The 19160-nt window shown below is 37.7% G+C and overlaps 1 protein-coding gene across 2 annotated transcripts in view; it reads left to right on the top strand.

The window, feature by feature from the left end:
• The window catches only part of LOC107096251 (dual specificity mitogen-activated protein kinase kinase 4-like), a 20454-nt gene extending 5206 nt beyond the window's left edge, over window positions 1-15248 (top strand). Inside the window, exons 3-13 of one of the 2 annotated variants that reach the window (XM_015392830.1) lie at window positions 3880-3912; window positions 5061-5163; window positions 8998-9172; window positions 9266-9385; window positions 9471-9590; window positions 9679-9730; window positions 9818-9945; window positions 12810-12887; window positions 12983-13131; window positions 13297-13342; window positions 14516-15248. In XM_015392830.1, coding sequence (XP_015248316.1) covers window positions 3880-3912; window positions 5061-5163; window positions 8998-9172; window positions 9266-9385; window positions 9471-9590; window positions 9679-9730; window positions 9818-9945; window positions 12810-12887; window positions 12983-13131; window positions 13297-13342; window positions 14516-14629 — 1118 coding nt within the window. In that variant the 3' untranslated portion in view covers window positions 14630-15248. The remainder of the gene's footprint in view (window positions 1-3879; window positions 3913-5060; window positions 5164-8997; window positions 9173-9265; window positions 9386-9470; window positions 9591-9678; window positions 9731-9817; window positions 9946-12809; window positions 12888-12982; window positions 13132-13296; window positions 13343-14515) is intronic. The other variant, XM_015392831.1, reaches the window with a different exon arrangement.
• Window positions 15249-19160: the final 3912 nt, after the last annotated feature.

The following is a 19160-nucleotide window of genomic DNA, read 5'->3' as shown; positions in this document are numbered from 1 at the left end:
ACATTACGTGAATAAAGTCGTAACATTACGAGAATAAAGTCGTAACATTACGTGAATAAAGTCGTAACATTACGAGAATAATGTCGTAATATTATGAGAATAACATCGTAACATTACAAGAATAAAGTCGTAACATTACGAGAAAAAAGTCACAACGAGAATAGTCATAAAATTACGAGAATAAAGTCGCAATATTAAGAGAATAAAGTCCTAAAACTACAAGAAACAAGTTGTATTTTATGAAAATTCTTACAAGAAGCATTTTCTTCTCTAAAATGAGGAATGTCGAGCATAATGTGAAGTTATACTTTGGCTCTGCTTTGACAAATAAGGAAATCTTTTAGCGAACCAGCATCAAATTGGGCAGTAGGTCAAAGTGGACTTGGGTTGCTGTTGGAGCTGCTTGGCCGTCGAAGCACGAAGCTTTCTGAAACTGGTTGTTGTATGAGGATTTCATTCTCGTAATATTACAGCTTTATACTCGTAATGTTACAACTTTATTCTCATAATATTACAGCTTCATTCTCGTAATATAACAACTTTATTCTCGTAATGTTACGACTTTAATCTCGAAATATAAGAAAAAATATCTAGCCTGGCTCAATACTTTCTTTAATTGCTGATAAATGCGTAATACTAGTATCAATAAGTTTTATAACTGCACTGGCATGTAGTTTAGGTATGAGCTTAAGAAATCGAATCGGATAAAAAAGAATTGCTTCTAAATCATAAGATTTGGAATCTATCGATTCTTAAAATTTGAATGGATTTCAACCAGACAATTTCTTTGTGATGCTGACCAAAATAAAAAGTTTTTCAAGATGATGTAAAGTTAAATTGGACACTGTTGCCATTAGTTATAAAACTAAGAAAATTAAGTCTAAGGAAGTTATCATGCAGAATTGTAGAAAAATGTTTCTTTAATAGACACTTTTGCTTGAGTAAAAAGCTAAAGTTGATACTATAACCTCTACAAAAGTGTTTTTAAACAGTAGGATTTCTACTTGAGTAATGAAGATTGATACTTTTGACACCTCTGCCCTTGATCAGTGACTAAACTTTCCCAACATACAGCATAAGATGACATCCTTTAGCAGGCAGCTCCTTTCAAAGCATGGTTAGCAGGTCGGTAAAATATATAGTGATGGAATAGCAGACCTGCCTCTGTTCTCCAGCTTCTGGCATCATCACCATCACCTCTTACTGAACAAAGCCAGCTAAGTCTTCCTCCTGCAATCAAAATCACTTTAACACCAACAAATGTTGCTGCAACAACATTCTCCCAATTGTCCAGAAGAAACGTGTTTCTCCAGACAAGTGGAAGTGGAAAGTGTTGGGGCTTTTTCTCCAATTTTTTCCCTTTCTTCCGGAAGAAACTGGAAGAAAGTTCTCATTATGTTTTTGGAGAACTGGGATAGTTCCATTGAAAAGCCAACTTACTATATCCACCAGTCTACATAAGGATGAATCTTCATGAGAATAGACATAGTGAAACAAATTAAGAATTTATATAATTTATTTATTGTATGTAATACAAATATAGATAAATGAATAATTGTTGGTTACAAAACTTTTAAGTAATAACTGTGTTTAAGCACTGCATTTGCACAAGCAGAGTTGCAGCAATAAAGTAGCAAAATACAGTTGAATAGTCAAGCTCATTCTTGCCAGAAGTGATTATTTTCTAATTGACTCTAAATGGTAGGAAAATGCTTTCCTGTATAATCGGATTACACCAGCTGGCTTTCTTTTTCTTTAATTTCTTCTGCTATTCATGCCCCCACCCTGGTTTATAGATATTGAACCCCACATCAAGGTTATTACTGCATTTGGGCTGCTTAAGGCAAAATATTCACCAAAAGAAACAAAACTTTCCAGTAAATTTGATCTTCTTTCTTACGGCCAAAAAAACAAAAAAAAACATGGAAAAATCCTGGAAAAAAAAACGCCATCCAGAAGAAACTTCCAACCCTGTTGCAAATCCAGCTGTTTGTCAGGGGTGATGTGTTTATTGATCAGGTGAAAAAAATGGATTATTGGGTTTCTGGGCTCAGTTAGAGCTGGTGAAGCTCAGATCCAGAGCTACTGTTAGAGCATCAGTGGGGATCTCTAGTTGTAGCTTAGGTCATCTGCTAGCAGAACACTTATTGTTTATCCATTTAGCAGACAATTTTATCCAAAGCGACTTGCAAAATAGACACAGTGTTGCAGTTATCAATACGACAATAAGTTCTCTAAAAGAAAATTCCAATAAAGTTTAAAAAACAAACAAACACTGGACTTTGTTTCCAAGTTTGAAGATGTTTTGCTTCCCATCCAGGAAGCCTTTTCAATTCTAAATGTCAGAAATGGCTATGGGTTTGAGGCTTTATGGAGTGGACCAAAAACAAAGCCTTGTTTTGGCTTAGAAAACATGCAAATCTAACCAGACAGATGAGTATGCCCCTTAGGAATGGGGTTCGGTTGGATTCTTTGTTAGCCTGCAATACCCAATACCATGTCTATGTCTGTGAAAGGTGGGAATTGTTGGCCTGGCTGAACAGGCAAGGTTTTCTTTAAAGGAAAATCCCTAGTTTGAATCAGTGGTGACAGCAAAGAGAGAGAGAGGGAAGTGCAGAAAGAGTAGTAGAGGGGTACAGAAGTATGAGTAAGGGTTACGATAAGAGATGCTCTTTCAAGAGGTCGTTCTTTAAGAGTTTCCCAAAGATTGAAAGGGACACTGCTGCTCTTTTAGCTCTTGGTAGGTCATTCCACCATCTTGAAACAACACATGAAAACAGTCTGGATTTTCCTAAGTGTGGTTTAGGCACTGCTAGACGACCATCCATTGCTGACCAGAGTGACCGAGTTGTAGACGGGAGCTGTACCCTTAAGCACTTTTTAGGCTTGCATCAGGGACTTGAATTTGATGAGGGCAGCCAGGGGTAACCATTGTAGTTCAATTAACAGAGGGGTGATTGAAAACCAGATGCGCCGCCGCGTTCTGGATCATATGTAACGGTTTTACAAATGATCCAGGAGACCAGTCAGGAGTACGTTACAAAACTTGACTCAAAAGGCTGATTTATACTCAGAAAGCATGTCGTCTGTGGGTGTGTCGCAGTTAACGCAGATATGCCCCCGCCCCTTCTGCAGACACTCTGCTGCACCTCTCCAAAATTGTAGGTGACCGCAGACAAGGAGGCCTCTGATTGGTCAAATCTCCATCTGCTCTACTCTATGCGTATTTCCTGTTTGGTACCTTACCGGCCTGTTTTATTTGAATGACCGCCATTGTGGAAATCGACTCGTGAAGATGGACCAGGTAGAAGAGCGAGGTGCATGAGAACGCTGGGACCCTTTTTCCACCTGGATCCTCGCTCTTTTTCGCCCTCATGTTCCTCCGTTGTCGCATAAACTTGCCCCAACTTCTTCACCGCCTCAGCTGTATCTAGACCTACAGCTAGTTCGTGATTCTCCCTCTTGCATTGTGGCGTGGAATAACATAGTGCAGACCACGCTTCAATATTGGGCATAAATCAAAAAATAAATGTGACAAGCGCACTGCGACACACTGCTGCAGGAGTATAACCAGCCTTTTAGACTGTCAGTGTTATGTTTGGTTTTAAGTTCCACCAAAGAAATGACAGCAGAGTGGTATTAAAACCAATTCATCTGGAATCGATAGTATTTGTCTAAAGCTAAAAAAAAAAGACATAATCGAACCAGTACTTGGTCCTTTCCTGTCTGCTGCGCAGGTCTGTAGTACAATAAGAGCCGATGGGAATTGGTAAATTCTTCCACTTCCATCACCAACCTCTACCCAGACGTAACTTGTTAAAAATAACCCAAATAGACTCTGAGAAATTGTAGTAAAAACTGCTTTTCTCTTTACTTCAGGGTTTCAAATAAGCCTGTCTGGAGTTCCTACAAGTAAGCGTTAGACTTTCACTCAAAACACTCTACTCTTTGTTGGAACACGTCAGTAGTCTAAAGTGGTTTCTGTCCCTCATTAAGAGTCACCCTTTAGATACTGCTGGCTGCAGCCTAGCCACTGGTCTGTGCTAACATCCAGTTGGATGGGTCAAACAGGTTTAGATGGGACCACTGTACACTACTGAAAGAGTCTGTGTGGTGTTCTGGTAGTTTGGGAGTCTGTCCGCTATTCCCTGCCTAACTCTGACACCATTCAGCCATAGCCACCACACATTTTCCTTGCACTGGGACTCAAAAGGTAAAGGGATTGTTTGCACTCTAGCTGGTTGGACAAGGCATGGCAATAAGGACCCAGCACTTAACTTCAGCACCTTAAAGTAATACACTCCCACCGGTGGCCTTAAAGTCGCCTGAATCCATTCAAACCCAAATGTTTGCTCCTTGAATGGGACCAAAGTGCTGTTTGAGTGGTGGGAACCCTTCATATCTACATGGAGCTGTTGGGGTTCTTGCATATTTTAATCAAACAGGGATTTCCAATGTCGGCAACTATTTCATTGCATCCCAGTCTTTCCTAATAACACAAACACACACTGCATGCTTTTTTTGTTTGGAAGCAACAAGCTTTTTTGCTTTAGTTTTTGAACATTGGGAAACTCTGTGGAAACGGACTCTTTGCTTCTGTTCAAAGACTCATTCTATTCTTCTTTTGCTCTTCAGATGACTTTAAATCTTTCTCATACTGTTATCTCCTATTGGACATATTGTTTGAGCTTATCTAAAGTGGGTTAAACAAATCGAGACTAATTTTTTGGTGCCCTGTTTACAGGTACATCTTAGTACATTAGAAGATCCCCAAAATGTTAATTTATTTTAATATAGTGTATTTCTCTTTATTGTTTGTATTTTATGAAGAGCAACTTTTTTGTTTCTGATAAAAATTACAAAAGGCTATAAAACATGGATTATATTTGATTTTATTGGGTTTTTACTACCTGTAATAAACCCTCATTCATTCTCTGAGCAATGAAGAGTCTGTATTCTAATGTACTGGGCTGTACCTGTGTAGCTTGCATCTGTCCCCCACCCCCCCGAAGGTGTGCATGTTGTTGCAATCTGGACGTGTTTCTCCCTCTGCCCACCAGGTAAACGTAAAGCTCTGAAGTTGAATTTCGCCAACCCTCTGGTGAAACCGGCCTCCAGGCTCCCGCTTCATCCCTCGGCTCCTTCCTTCCAGAATCCCCACATGTGAGTAAAGACAGTCAGGGTAGGAAGTCATGGGTCACTTTATTTATTTATTTTTTTCCCCTTTCTTCACTGATTGAACAGCTTCTTATAATGTAACTAAGAAGGATAAAAGAAAAACAAATGTTAAGTCATAACATTATGAGTATAAATTTGTAACATTATGAAAATAAAGTCGTAACATTATGAGAATAAAATCGTAAAATTACGAGAATAAAATTAAGAGAATAAAGTTGTTAAATTATTAGAATAAAAGTCGTAAAATTACGAGAATAAGAGTCGTAAAATTAAGAGAATAAAATCGTAAAATTACGAGAACAAAGACGTAAAATTACAAGAATAAAGTCGTAAAATTACTATCTATCTTTACGAGAATAAAGTCACAACGAGAATAGGCATAAAATTATGAGAATTTAGTCGTAACATTTAACGGAATAAAGTAATAAAATTACGAGAATAATGTCTTAAATCAAGAGAATAAAGTAACAATACAAGAAGAAAGTCGTAAAATTATGAGAAACAAGTTGTATTTTATGACAACTCTCACAAGAAGCACTGTGTTCACTAAAATGAGGAATCAAGCATAATGTGAAGTTATAATTTGGCTCTGGTTTGACAAATAAGGAAATCTTTTAGCACCATCATCAAATTGGGCAGCATGTCAAAGTGGACTCAAGTTATTGTTTGGTGGTGCTGGTCGGCCGTTATCATTTGGTCTGAGATAGAAGCTTTCTTTCTGAAACGGGTTAGTGCATTATGACTTCATTCTCGTAATATTACGACTTTATTCTCGAAATAGTTTTTTCTCGTAATATTACAACTTTATTCTAAACAAAATAAAATAAATTATCTAACCTGGCCCTAATACTCTGTCGTACTGAAAGGAAATATTGAATCAATGTTATCTTCCCCCTTTTTTTTTTACCCAACTAGTTTGAATTTTAAATGATAGAGTTAATAACTGCTTCCTGTTTCCACTACCATAGCACTTATTTCAGGCCATAAAAGGGAACCTGTTGTCTTTTAGCTCAGCCAGAATAATAGAATCAGATGAAAATAAAAGAAACTGATTTAGCTGGTTTTGCTTTTATACCTTTAGTTAATGAAAAGAAAACTGTCTGGTCTTTCAACTCCACCTAGTGTTTATACATTCAGGTTAAACTGCTTTATTTGAAGCAGTATTTATAAATAGAAGTTTGTAATGGTTAAAAGCTAATTCTTTAATTAAAGTTGGTGACTTTACAATAAAGCAAATGTTTTCATTTGTGTAGATAAACTGTCTCTATGAACCAAGTTCCCCAAAGGGAACTCAAAAGTTATTTACATACAATGATATGGCTTTAAGCTGCCTCTTGCTGTTTAAACTAAACTTTTTTGCTGTTTGTTTTAAAAACTGATAGGACTGAAGCAAGGGTACAGATTATGCACTTGAACCATATTGATCGTCATTAAAGTCACGAGTGAAACTAAAACTTGAGGATTTTTTTTGACAATTTCGGTATAAGTGAGTTTCTCTTTCAGCTAAAGACATGTTTTAGAGTCTATATACTCCAGTTAACTATTCATAAATTCCTAAATTAGATGTAAAAAAGGCCTCTGAAGTCGTCCATGCCTCTGAGCCTCCCTTCTAGTTCTTTTCCTGGGGGGAATCTACTAGGTTTAACCACTTTTATTTTAAGGCTTTGAAAATCTATAAAAAGCAGGAGTGAATAGTTAACAGAATTTATTCCAGATTAAATCGTTTCAGAACAGAGAAATTGCAGCGAGCCGGCACAGCTGAGCTCCAGTCATCAACACGCAATGGCATCCAAAAATGTGCCCCAAACCAGGTCGTCTCTTGCCTCCTATACTTCATCAGTCTTTGTTGCATCAGGTGGATGCTTAGCTATGCGTATCAGTTCCTGACTCCCCGTCGGATCCGGACCTCATTCTCTGCTGCATCTACTCCTCAGGATTACAGACGTGTTCTTCTTTATCTCTCTGACCTCTGGAATGTTCCGTTATTTTTGTTTATAGTTCAGACAGAAAGCTTATAGTTCAGACAGAAAGCCTGTCATTAGATATCTTCTGTGAACACACAGTGTTACACTATGTGAAGGAAGACTATGTACTTTATCTCCTCTGCTTAACAGATGGGTAATATAGCAAACACATATAGAGTAATGAAGAATAATCCTAACATAGTTGACAATTATTTTGATAATAGATTTATTGCATTTTCTCCAATTATTGTTACCTTAAAGCAACACTCGCACCCCAATATTAGCTTAAATTGAGATATAGGCCGTTTCTCAATATGTGTACTTGTGCGTTCTTGTGTGCTCGTGAAACGTCATCAGCCTCAGCCCTAGCACTGTTCCAATTCACAAGAACAGCAGACCGAGAACGGACAAAGTCCCAGGATGTTGTTCTTGCGCCTCCCTATTTACCCAGCATGCATCAGAGCAGAGTAGTCCGTTCTTGAGATCGCCAGCTGTCCCAGCATGCAGTGCGGCAGCAACAGCTTTCAATGGAGCGCTCCATTGAAAGTTAAAAGTTCTCTTTTCTGTTGCTGTTGTTCAATAAAAGTATGTTTTAAGATAATTTGAGGCGAGAATATTATACTTTAAAGCGACACTATATGGTCCATTTACTGATTTAATGCGTAATTTTAAAAAGATTTCTGAAGTTGAGAGGACCGCGGCAACCAGCGAACCTCTGAAGCTAACGGCAGCCAGGGCTAACTGCACCCCGTCTGCAGCAGCCCTCTCTCTGCATAGCCGTGTGTGAAAGACCGCTGGCTCTGATGGCGATTTTTTTGTTTTATTTGGCAAAATGTTCATTTGATTTGTATTTATCTGACTGTGTTAATTATTATTCCCCCACAAAATGAAAAAAGTATTTAGTATTATCTAGAGACTAATAATAACAGGAGGTGAAATGCAGCTCCAGACAAACCGAGCGTGTGGTCACATCACGAGTACGCTCTGTTCCAGTTGAACCATATTTATGCTGCTTGCTCTCGTTCTCGCTGAGTCCATACTTTCCTGTGTCCTTCTCAAGAACGTACTTGGCGAGGACACAAGTCCGTACTCGCGTTCTAGTGAATTGAGAAATGGCCATAGTAAATCCTTTTTCATTTCAGTGTACGTCATTAGGTGGTATTGATGCTCTCTGCATGCCCTCTCTGCTAAAAAACTCAGCTGTTATTTTAGAAGGTCTGATTCATCACTGAATAAGTCATGTGATCCAGAGCGCCGCTTTGTGCTCGTCTGAGCTCCTCTTAAACGTGAAAGCGAACTAAGCTATAAGTGGTTGTTGCCCAACAAAATGACAGCAAAATATCAGGAAACTTCCCTGATCATTATCAGATTTAATCTAGATGGATGAAAAACTAACCTAAACCTGGAAGTTACAGAAAAGTGTAAGTGTTGCTTTAAAAAAACTATTTGGTTTTCCTGTGGTGTTTTTTTTTTTTTTGCTCCACAATTTTCCTCTGCAAAAAAAAAACCAAACTGCTTTACTTCTGTTTCTAAAGAAGCTGTGTCTGCTTCTGTCTCCTTGAACCCCAGTCAGCCTTGGCAGATGGCCGCTCACACTGAGTCTGGTTCTGCTGAAGGTTTCTTCCTGTTAAAAGGGAGTTTTTTACTCTCCACTGTCGCTACAAGCATGCTTAGTGTGCGAGATTGCCTTTGAGTCAATGAGTCGATGCAATCAGCTGGTTTTCCTTAGATAGAAAACTGAACCATTTTGACTGTATGATCTTGTTGAATTGTCTCTGTAAAATGCCTTAAGATGACGCATGTTGTGAATAGGTCCTATATAAATAAACTGAATTGAATTATGGGGTATCTGTAGAGAGCGTCTGCGGACACACAGCATCGAGTCCTCCGGAAAGCTGAAGATCTCCCCAGAGCAGCACTGCGACTTCACCGCAGAAGACCTGCGGGACCTTGGGGAGATCGGCCGCGGGGCCTACGGCTCCGTCAACAAGATGGTCCATAAACCTACAGGCCAGATTATGGCAGTCAAGGTGACAACATTTCCAAAGAATGTGAAGAAGATCCCAAGTGATGTGATCTGGTATGACTGACCGTGGGAGGAATATTTCCCTGTTGTTCCTCAGAGGATTCGCTCCACTGTGGATGAGAAGGAGCAGAAGCAGCTGCTGATGGATCTGGACGTGGTGATGAGGAGTAGCGACTGTCCCTACATCGTCCAGTTCTATGGCGCCCTCTTCAGAGAGGTCTAGAAAACCCACCTAGATCTCCATCAAATAGACTCCAATGTGTTTTTGTTTCCTACTAATTGAATTTCTCTATTTGTTTCAGGGGGACTGTTGGATCTGTATGGAGCTAATGTCTACCTCATTAGACAAATTCTACAAATATGTATATTGCGTATTAGATGATGTCATTCCAGAGGAAATATTAGGCAATATAACATTAGCTGTAAGCAAACATTTTCTTCTAACTTAAAAGACGATTTATGAAGCGTCTCTAAACGACCTGAAGGTTTAATTTAGCGTCTTTCTTACAGACGGTTAAAGCACTGAATCACTTAAAGGAAAACTTGAAAATAATTCACAGAGGTAAGAGTTTTAGTTGATTTTTTTTTTTTTTCGCAGATTGTGGTTTATTTGTTGTGTAATTGTTACCATTTTATGGTCTCTTTCCAGACATCAAACCTTCCAACATTCTGATGGACAGAAGGGGAAACATCAAACTATGTGACTTCGGCATCAGCGGCCAGCTGGTGGATTCCATAGCCAAGACTAGAGACGCAGGCTGCAGGCCTTACATGGCAGTAAGTGTTCATTAGCTGTTTGCATTCAATCTGTTTATTCTGCATTACTTTGGTTTTTAAAGAAAAAGGGCGGTCAGCATCGAATGATTAGTGGATCTTTATTTATGCCTAAAAAACGTTAATTAAAAAAACAAAAACAAAAAAAATACACTATCATGGTACTGGTTCATCAGTAGGTCTCGACGTTGTTCAGTTCTGGCTCGGTTTTCAGATAATAAAGAGCGCATGAGGAGACTGTGTCATCTCCTTACAGTCAGCCTCCGTAATAAGGAAACTTCTGGCATTCTTAAAAATATTAGCTTCCCTACTGTGCCGCACGATTTCCAGTAATAATTCTGCTTAGCAGTGTTATGAACCTCAACGTCTCTCATTGTTTCCTGCGTCTGTAATCCTTGATTAAGGGCTGGTTATCCTCCTGCAGCTGCTGTGTCACAGTTAGCTTGTCACAGATATTTTTAGATTTATCCTCAATATTGAAGCTTGGTCTGCGCTATGTTATTCCCCGCCACAACGCAAGAGGGACAATCAGGAACTAGCGGTGCGTCTAGATACGGCCGAGGTGGTGAGGAAGGCGGTGTTAAAGACCTACGCTTTAGACTATCGTAGGACGTATCCAACTCCCAAAAACCGAATCCACCAAAGGCTGCCTTCTTCACCTTACTCTCTGCAAACAAGGAAATATCACAAAAAACAACCAAACTTCCTGAATGTTACGGGCGCTGCCATGTTGATTTGCTTGTTTGAGAGCAGTAGTACCGTAGATCTACTAGGAGGCAAGAAACCAGCTCGGTACGGTTCGGTTTTCAGAGGGTAGTGTAAATAGGGCTTTTATTCCACCAAGTTGACTAGACTGAACTTTTTCAAGCTTATTCACTCTTTTATCTCACCCACTTCTTTTAAAATCACTTTAATCTAATCTTTCAAGATGGAAAAACTTATAGGATAGGATAGAACAGCTTCTACTCATTGCCTGTTTAACATTTAGCCTACTGTAAAGCACGGTGGTGGTTATCATCATGCTGCAGGAGGCGAGCAACTCGTTTGCATTCAAGATAATGTCATAAAAATATAGAGGGATGCTTTGAGACTTCTATGAAAACTGTGGCCTCAGGCAAACAAGGTAACAACTAGTCCTTACAGGAGCAACATGTTAACCAACGAGCCAAAGCCTGAGGACTTCAATCCACTAAAACTGACGCTGGCTGAGCTTCAGTGGAGAATAAAGCTTTTTCACACACTAACAAGAAGACCAGAGTCTGTGGCGGATTCAACAAAATATTAAGCCATGTCTGTAAATAGACGCCTTTTCTGTGTTTCGTTTTGTTTTTTAAAAGGGAAAAAACATCCAAAGCCTGTTTTCACTTCCTTATTGTGAGCTTGTGTTTTCAGAGACGTTTACAGTCGAATTCATGTTGAACAAAATGGAGATTTATGGACTGTGGTAAAAGTGAAGAGGTGTGAATACTTTGTGTTTTTCACATAATAAAAGAAATATCAGTGTCTCTTTTGGCTTCATTATCTTTTGAAATTTATTTCTCAAGCAATGATTTTTGTAAAAGAACAAGTTCTGCTGCGAGCCGCCAGAATTGAAAGAGTTTTTTTGATCGGTTTTGAAACAAAAAAACTGACGAAAGTCCATTTGCCTTCTAGTCTGAGCCTGTTCTGTGGTGATATGACTGCAGATTTGAATTCTGCCTGTTTTGGACAGCAGAAACCAGAAGCTGAACTCAGAACTTGACTATAATTCATTGATCAAAAAAACAAAAACACAAAGTTTCCCCCAAAAAACAATGGAAGAGGATGGAAATGGAAATAAAAAAGTTAACTGATTTTAAAATTTTATTTCTGGATAATATGAGAAAAAAAAATCATAATTCTGAGAAAAAACGTCTCAGAATTCAGAATTTAATCTCAGAATTCTAACTTTAAACTCTGAAATCTCTGTAAAAAGTCACTAAATTGCATCATTTTCCACCAATGTATTACTGGCCCTCCCAAACAACTCACATCTTCAGTGAAGCTGAGTGCTCCCATATTTCTTCCCTCATTGTGCCCATCTACATTAAGATCCAAAATTCTGAAATTAAAGTCAGAATTCTGACTTTTTTCCCATATTAAACATAAATAATATTTAAATATAAGTTAACTTTTTTCTATTTTTTCAGTGGCCCTATGCCTCTTCCATAAAAAACAGTAAATAATAGTCTAGAATTGAAAATCCCTTTATTGTACCACAATGGGGAAACGATGGTGTTACAGCAGCAGCAAAAGATTATAGCAAAAATGGCCACAGAGATGTGGACCTTTAAAAAAAAAGGTGTATAATTGACCGAATAAGTGACAGAGTTAAGAAAATAAAGAAATAGAATACTGTACTGTAAAGTGTTTTTTACTATATTAAAAAATTGTATCTGGAGAATAAATAATCAATAAACAGCTGTGGAGATTTAAGCAAGAAGCAGCATGAATATAACAATTTATTGAGGTTATTGGGAACTGATGGTTTTAGAGTCTTACAGAAGAAGGAGAAATAAAAAGAAAATGCATTAAAAATAGTTATTTTTCAGAGTTTTTATGATCAGAATTATAAAAAAATAAAAGGTTTTCTTTACTAAAAAAAACTCTGAAATCCAGGATAAAGGATCAAATCTGCACATTTAAATAAAAACGCTCTTTCTGTGCGGAAAACCCAGATTGTTTGTGGTCATTATTTACAATTGTAGAAAAATTATTTAAAGTTTAGGATCAACCTGCTATTAATTAGTTTGGGGGGGAAAAAGTATGACAAATTAGCAAAGAAAACGGCGCCGTCTAATTTATAGTTTGGGGAATATAGTGGAATAATTTTTTGGTTTTATTTTCAGCCTGAAAGGATAGACCCCAGTGCTTCCAGGCAGGGATACGACGTTCGCTCTGACGTTTGGAGCTTGGGAATCACCCTGGTAACCAATAAAACCTCCAGATTCAATTATTTTTATTCTACTATTGAGGAAGTAATGGTTGTCGATAAGTAAACCTTGTTTGTTTGTGTTCCCAGTATGAGCTAGCTACAGGAAGATTTCCTTACCCCAAGTGGAACAGTGTTTTTGATCAGCTGACACAGGTGGTGAAAGGAGAGCCTCCACAGCTCAGCAACTCGGAGGAGAGGCAGTTCTCCCCAAAGTTCATCAACTTTGTTAACCTATGGTAGGTGTCGCTATAGGAAAGTAGATGCTGATGATTCCAGGAACAGATTTTCCCCCTAAACTTCCTCACATTTTCTTTCTCACTTTTCTTTTTTGCATCCAAAATCCGTCCTGAGCTTTGTTTACTGCGATATGTAATCAGCTCTGTTTTTTTTTTCTTATGCAGCCTTACAAAAGATGAATCAAAGAGGCCAAAGTACAGAGAGCTTCTGGTAAGACACCTCTCATAAGATCTGTTTGTTCAAGGGCTCAATAAGAAAGCAATTTTATCTCTGCAAAAAACAAATCTGCTCAGCATTTTGCTTATAAAGTTTAGCTAAATATCTCATAAATATCAAAATATCTACATATATGTGAAAGCACATCAGATCTGTTCAGAGTAAAGGTAAAAATACTAAAAAGATTATGTAAAATTTTAGGAGGAAGCAGAAATCGTTTCAGTCTGAAATTGAAGCAAAAATGTCTTTATCGGTTTATTCGATTTGAAATGCATCAAAAGAGCATAATTACTACCCTTATTCCGGTAAACATTTAAACATACTGGTTGTCTTTTTTTCGTGGAGCCGCCAGCCTGTAAAACAGCAGCTCAACACAACCGCCTGGATAACTATCTGCTTAGATAATGCTTTTTGAAATTATGTATTCCAATCACAAACAAACCTACGACCTCTGAGATCTCCTGCTAATGCTAACATTTTATCCAAACTCCAACATAACCTTAAAGGTACAGTGGGGGATGTTTTCTTTTGTTGGTGGATCATCAAAATAAGTGGTCCTTATATCATTCAGGTGATATGTTTACGTAAAAAAAAATTGCAAATATTATTTTTGGAAAGTAAGCTTGTATGAGCGATGCAAACAGCAACTTTTAAACAGAGCGTGCACGAGCCCATTTCTCCTCGTGCACGTTCTCGTACATTTTTAAAAGGCGTTCCCTTTCGGGAACAGGTACAGGGTTGGGCATGTGCATTTGATTTTTTTTTTTATTCACCATAATCCTCCACTATACCATTAAAGACAACCCACACCATAGTTCACTTTTTTCAAATAAAAATGGAAATATAGAAAATCAAACTAATTTTCTTTTTATGCACCTCTAATACAAATTTAAAATGTATTCTTGATCAAAATCTTTATTGGAAATAAAATAAAGATGCCTTTTTTTGTCTCTTCTTGTTGTTGATTCTAAGCTTATCTTTACCACCACCTGCTGGCACAACATAAGTATTACATCATTTCTAATTGGAATCCCACAGTGCAGAAAGGATATTTTATTTAGTTTTCTTTTAAAATCTGATGTAGCTGTATATTAGATTCAATTTAAATAGCTTTCTAAAATTGATGGTACAAAATTTAACTTAAAGCTTCCTCCATCTTCTCCCCAGAAACACCCGTTTATCCTGATGTACGAGGAGCGCTTCGTGGATGTTGCCAGCTACGTGTGTCGCATCCTGGATCAGATCCCGGCTTCGCCCATCTCTCCTATGTACGTTGACTGATGCCAAGAAGGGTCTGCCAGTGTTGGCCCCCTTAACGGGCAGCGGGTGGTACACTAAGCTTTGTGATGCAACGTTTGTCATCTTAGCCTTCAGTTACGTAGGATCACCTGTTTGTCCACATATTCCCAAAGAAGAGAGGAATTAAATCCAAACTTCCCAGAGCAAAGAGATGAACATCAAAAGAGAAAACTTCCAGACTTATTTTAAGATCCCAAAATATATCATCTTAAAGCAGAAAAACTTGAAGCGGTAACTTTGTCTTAGTAAAGCGCAATGCATCTTTTTATGTGACACAAAGAATAGAGTATACATACATACATGGAATATATATAAATATATATAAATATATATATATACTTGAACTTGTTCACAAAAGTCTACCAAATGAAATTATGTGGAGTTTATGATGTATGACAATAGAACCTAATGGGTTGTATATTGTATGCATATTTGTCTTTGCCTCTAAAATGATGACTTGTTTAGATTATTGCTGATAGACCTACTGTCTAAAATCATTTACACTTTCACACGGGTTGCTGTGAGCGCCTTCACACGCAGTAAATGAATGGGTATGCAATTTCTTTTTCAGAAAGCTTCTGGTAGCCTGGCTTAACTGTTTCCTTTTNTTTGAAATTATGTATTCCAATCACAAACAAACCTACGACCTCTGAGATCTCCTGCTAATGCTAACATTTTATCCAAACTCCAACATAACCTTAAAGGTACAGTGGGGGATGTTTTCTTTTGTTGGTGGATCATCAAATTAAGTGGTCCTCCTAATTTTCAATCATTCAGGTGATATGTTTACGTAAAAAAAAATTGCAAATATTATTTTTGGAAAGTAAGCTTGTATGAGCGATGCAAACAGCAACTTTTAAACAGAGCGTGCGTGCACGAGGAGAAATGGGCTCGTGCACGCTCTCTTACACGTTTAAAAGGCGTTCCCTTTCGGGAACAGGTACAGGGTTGGGCATGTGCATTTGATTTTTTTTTTTATTCACCATAATCCTCCACTATACCATTAAAGACAACCCACACCATAGTTCACTTTTTTCAAATAAAAATGGAAATATAGAAAATCAAACTAATTTTCTTTTTATGCACCTCTAATACAAATTTAAAATGTATTCTTGATCAAAATCTTTATTGGAAATAAAATAAAGATGCCTTTTTTTGTCTCTTCTTGTTGTTGATTCTAAGCTTATCTTTACCACCACCTGCTGGCACAACATAAGTATTACATCATTTCTAATTGGAATCCCACAGTGCAGAAAGGATATTTTATTTAGTTTTCTTTTAAAATCTGATGTAGCTGTATATTAGATTCAATTTAAATAGCTTTCTAAAATTGATGGTACAAAATTTAACTTAAAGCTTCCTCCATCTTCTCCCCAGAAACACCCGTTTATCCTGATGTACGAGGAGCGCTTCGTGGATGTTGCCAGCTACGTGTGTCGCATCCTGGATCAGATCCCGGCTTCGCCCATCTCTCCTATGTACGTTGACTGATGCCAAGAAGGGTCTGCCAGTGTTGGCCCCCTTAACGGGCAGCGGGTGGTACACTAAGCTTTGTGATGCAACGTTTGTCATCTTAGCCTTCAGTTACGTAGGATCACCTGTTTGTCCACATATTCCCAAAGAAGAGAGGAATTAAATCCAAACTTCCCAGAGCAAAGAGATGAACATCAAAAGAGAAAACTTCCAGACTTATTTTAAGATCCCAAAATATATCATCTTAAAGCAGAAAAACTTGAAGCGGTAACTTTGTCTTAGTAAAGCGCAATGCATCTTTTTATGTGACACAAAGAATAGAGTATACATACATACATGGAATATATATAAATATATATAAATATATATATATACTTGAACTTGTTCACAAAAGTCTACCAAATGAAATTATGTGGAGTTTATGATGTATGACAATAGAACCTAATGGGTTGTATATTGTATGCATATTTGTCTTTGCCTCTAAAATGATGACTTGTTTAGATTATTGCTGATAGACCTACTGTCTAAAATCATTTACACTTTCACACGGGTTGCTGTGAGCGCCTTCACACGCAGTAAATGAATGGGTATGCAATTTCTTTTTCAGAAAGCTTCTGGTAGCCTGGCTTAACTGTTTCCTTTTTTTTTGTTATACTTCCTAATATGCAATCCTAGACGGTTTGTCGCAGTACATCATCTGATCCCAGCTACTGCAGTGCGGCCCTCAGCTTCTGGGCTTTGACCCGTTTTGAGTCGCATAACTATGTACACACTTTCCAGGTCATTTTTGTCTGTTGATGCTAATCGCTCAAAACCAATTCTGCACAATGAGCTAAGCTGTTAGCTTTTAGCAAAGAAATGCCAAAAATAATATTGTTTTACAAAAAAAATCAACCAAAAAGCTAATGATGAAGTCCTTTGTTAATCGACACACCTAAACTTGTTGCTAAAAACTATATTTTTATTTTTAACTCCCCCCAACTAAACGTTGACACGACATGAATTTCTGAGGTTTGTTACATAATAAACTTTTGTTTGGGTATTTGGTTTATATGATTTTTTTGTTTTGTTTAGTTTGTTCTACCCTGTGGTTTTTATTTTAACCAAAGCTTAAATTTGACCCTCCAGCACATTGAAAACTAAATGTATTACAGTACCAAATATAAAAAAAAGGGGTTAATTTGATTTGTTTCAACCATTTGGACACAAATGGATAATAACTAAACCTAGTATAAACCGAGTATATTGGCTTTCCAATTAGGGATGCAAATGATGATTATTTTTCTAATCAGTTATCTGAATAATAATCTGATAGCAAATGCTAAAGACTATTTAAAAAAAATTATAATTAAACCAGATTAAACTAAATCTTTTCCACCTGAGGAGTTCTGAGAAAAAAGTTTTTTTTTTTTTTTTTTTTTTTTTTATATTGAGGGCTAGAGGGCTTTGGTATAATTACTGCTCTAAGTGGGTCTCTCTGTCAGCTAAAAGCATCTAATCTCCAGTTAACAATTAATAGATTATTAAATAATTTGATGATTATTTCAATAACCTATTAATGCAATAAATTGTTTCAGTGCTATTTCCANCTGTCAGCTAAAAGCATCTTTTAGAGTCTAATCGTCAGTTAACAATTAATAGCTTATTAAATAATTTGATGATTATTTCAATAACCTATTAATGCAATAAATTGTTTCAGTGCTATTTCCAATGTTTCATTACACAATTTATTTCTTAAACAAACAACATTTTTGATTTAATGTGGACTTGTTTGTTATAACACCACTGACATATTTGATCTAAGGAACTTCAATTCATTAAGCAATTCTGACAACAGATTAAAACCCAACAAAGTAGAAAAATTGGTTTATTGAGTTCTTCTACATTACATAATTTAAATTAAAATGTAAAATAATCAGCACTAAGAAGACTTTTCTTTATTTTGTTGCCGCCAGCTAACGGACAAATTTGCAAGAGTCTGGTTGCAGACCTGCACTGTCAGGGCCTAGATCTGCAAAATGGGGTCTCCTGTACTGTTGTTTCCAGAAGTTTACTCCGGAAGTTGAATTTGAAGCCTTTGGGAATTAAGGTTTATGGCAGTGTTAACCTGAGCATAGCAGCAGTTTAAATTACACAGTAAGCAAAAATTCTCAGAGGACCGCCAACCTGGATTGTTGTTTAGAAAATATCTTATAGACCAAATGCTCTTTTCAATCCAGCAATCGATATACAGAGACTTATTTCTATGTAGCACATATCTATTATTTCAGATAAAATTTTAATGGGGGTGTAAAATTGTGCGTGTACGTAAGTTTCCAGCATAACAAAACATGTTACTAGTATTGCGCCGATGCCATTTTTGGCCCCGATACCCAATACCTGGCTGTGCAGTGTTGGCAGATACCAATGTCATCTGTCTTAAATTGATGTGTAAGTGTATATATGAAGAACTGCATACTACCTGGATGTAAAATAATTGCCATCATGGATTTATCAAGCTGCTGCCTACCTTTGTGAAGCAGGACAAAGACTAATACAAAGTGAATCCAGTAGAACTTCTGGAGTGGGTGACAATAGTTGAATAAACTTTTGGCTCTCAAAATGGTATCGGTGCCCTATTTGTTGGTACTCGCCGATATCGATACCACCATTTTAGTGCTGGATCGGGGCCCTGCCCGTTACTGGTATCGGTGCAACATTACTTGTTAGCGAAAGAAAGCTAGCTTCATGTGGAGTTTATCAATGCAAGCTTTTACTTTAGAAAGGCTTCAAATCAACTTTGCTTTTACTTTGAAAGTCATCAAACAAACTTCCGATCCTGTCAGAGCAGGATACCTCACAGTTCAGCTCTGCAGCCAGGGTCCTGAGAGTGCAGATCTGGGTCCCGCCAGTGCGGCTCGGGGTCCCGCCAGTGCGGCTCTGGGTCCCGCCAGTGCTGCTCTGGGTCCCGCCAGTGCTGCTCTGGGTCCCGCCAGTGCTGCTCGGGGTCCCGCCAGTGCGGCTCTGGGTCCCGCCAGTGCTGCTCTGGGTCCCGCCAGGG

The sequence above is a fragment of the Cyprinodon variegatus genome, unplaced genomic scaffold (assembly GCF_000732505.1).
Source record: "Cyprinodon variegatus isolate N-32 unplaced genomic scaffold, C_variegatus-1.0 Scaffold608, whole genome shotgun sequence".
In the NCBI taxonomy this organism is placed as follows: domain Eukaryota; kingdom Metazoa; phylum Chordata; class Actinopteri; order Cyprinodontiformes; family Cyprinodontidae; genus Cyprinodon; species Cyprinodon variegatus.
Note: the sequence above shows the minus strand (reverse complement) of the source record. Positions and strands in the feature narration are given on the sequence as shown.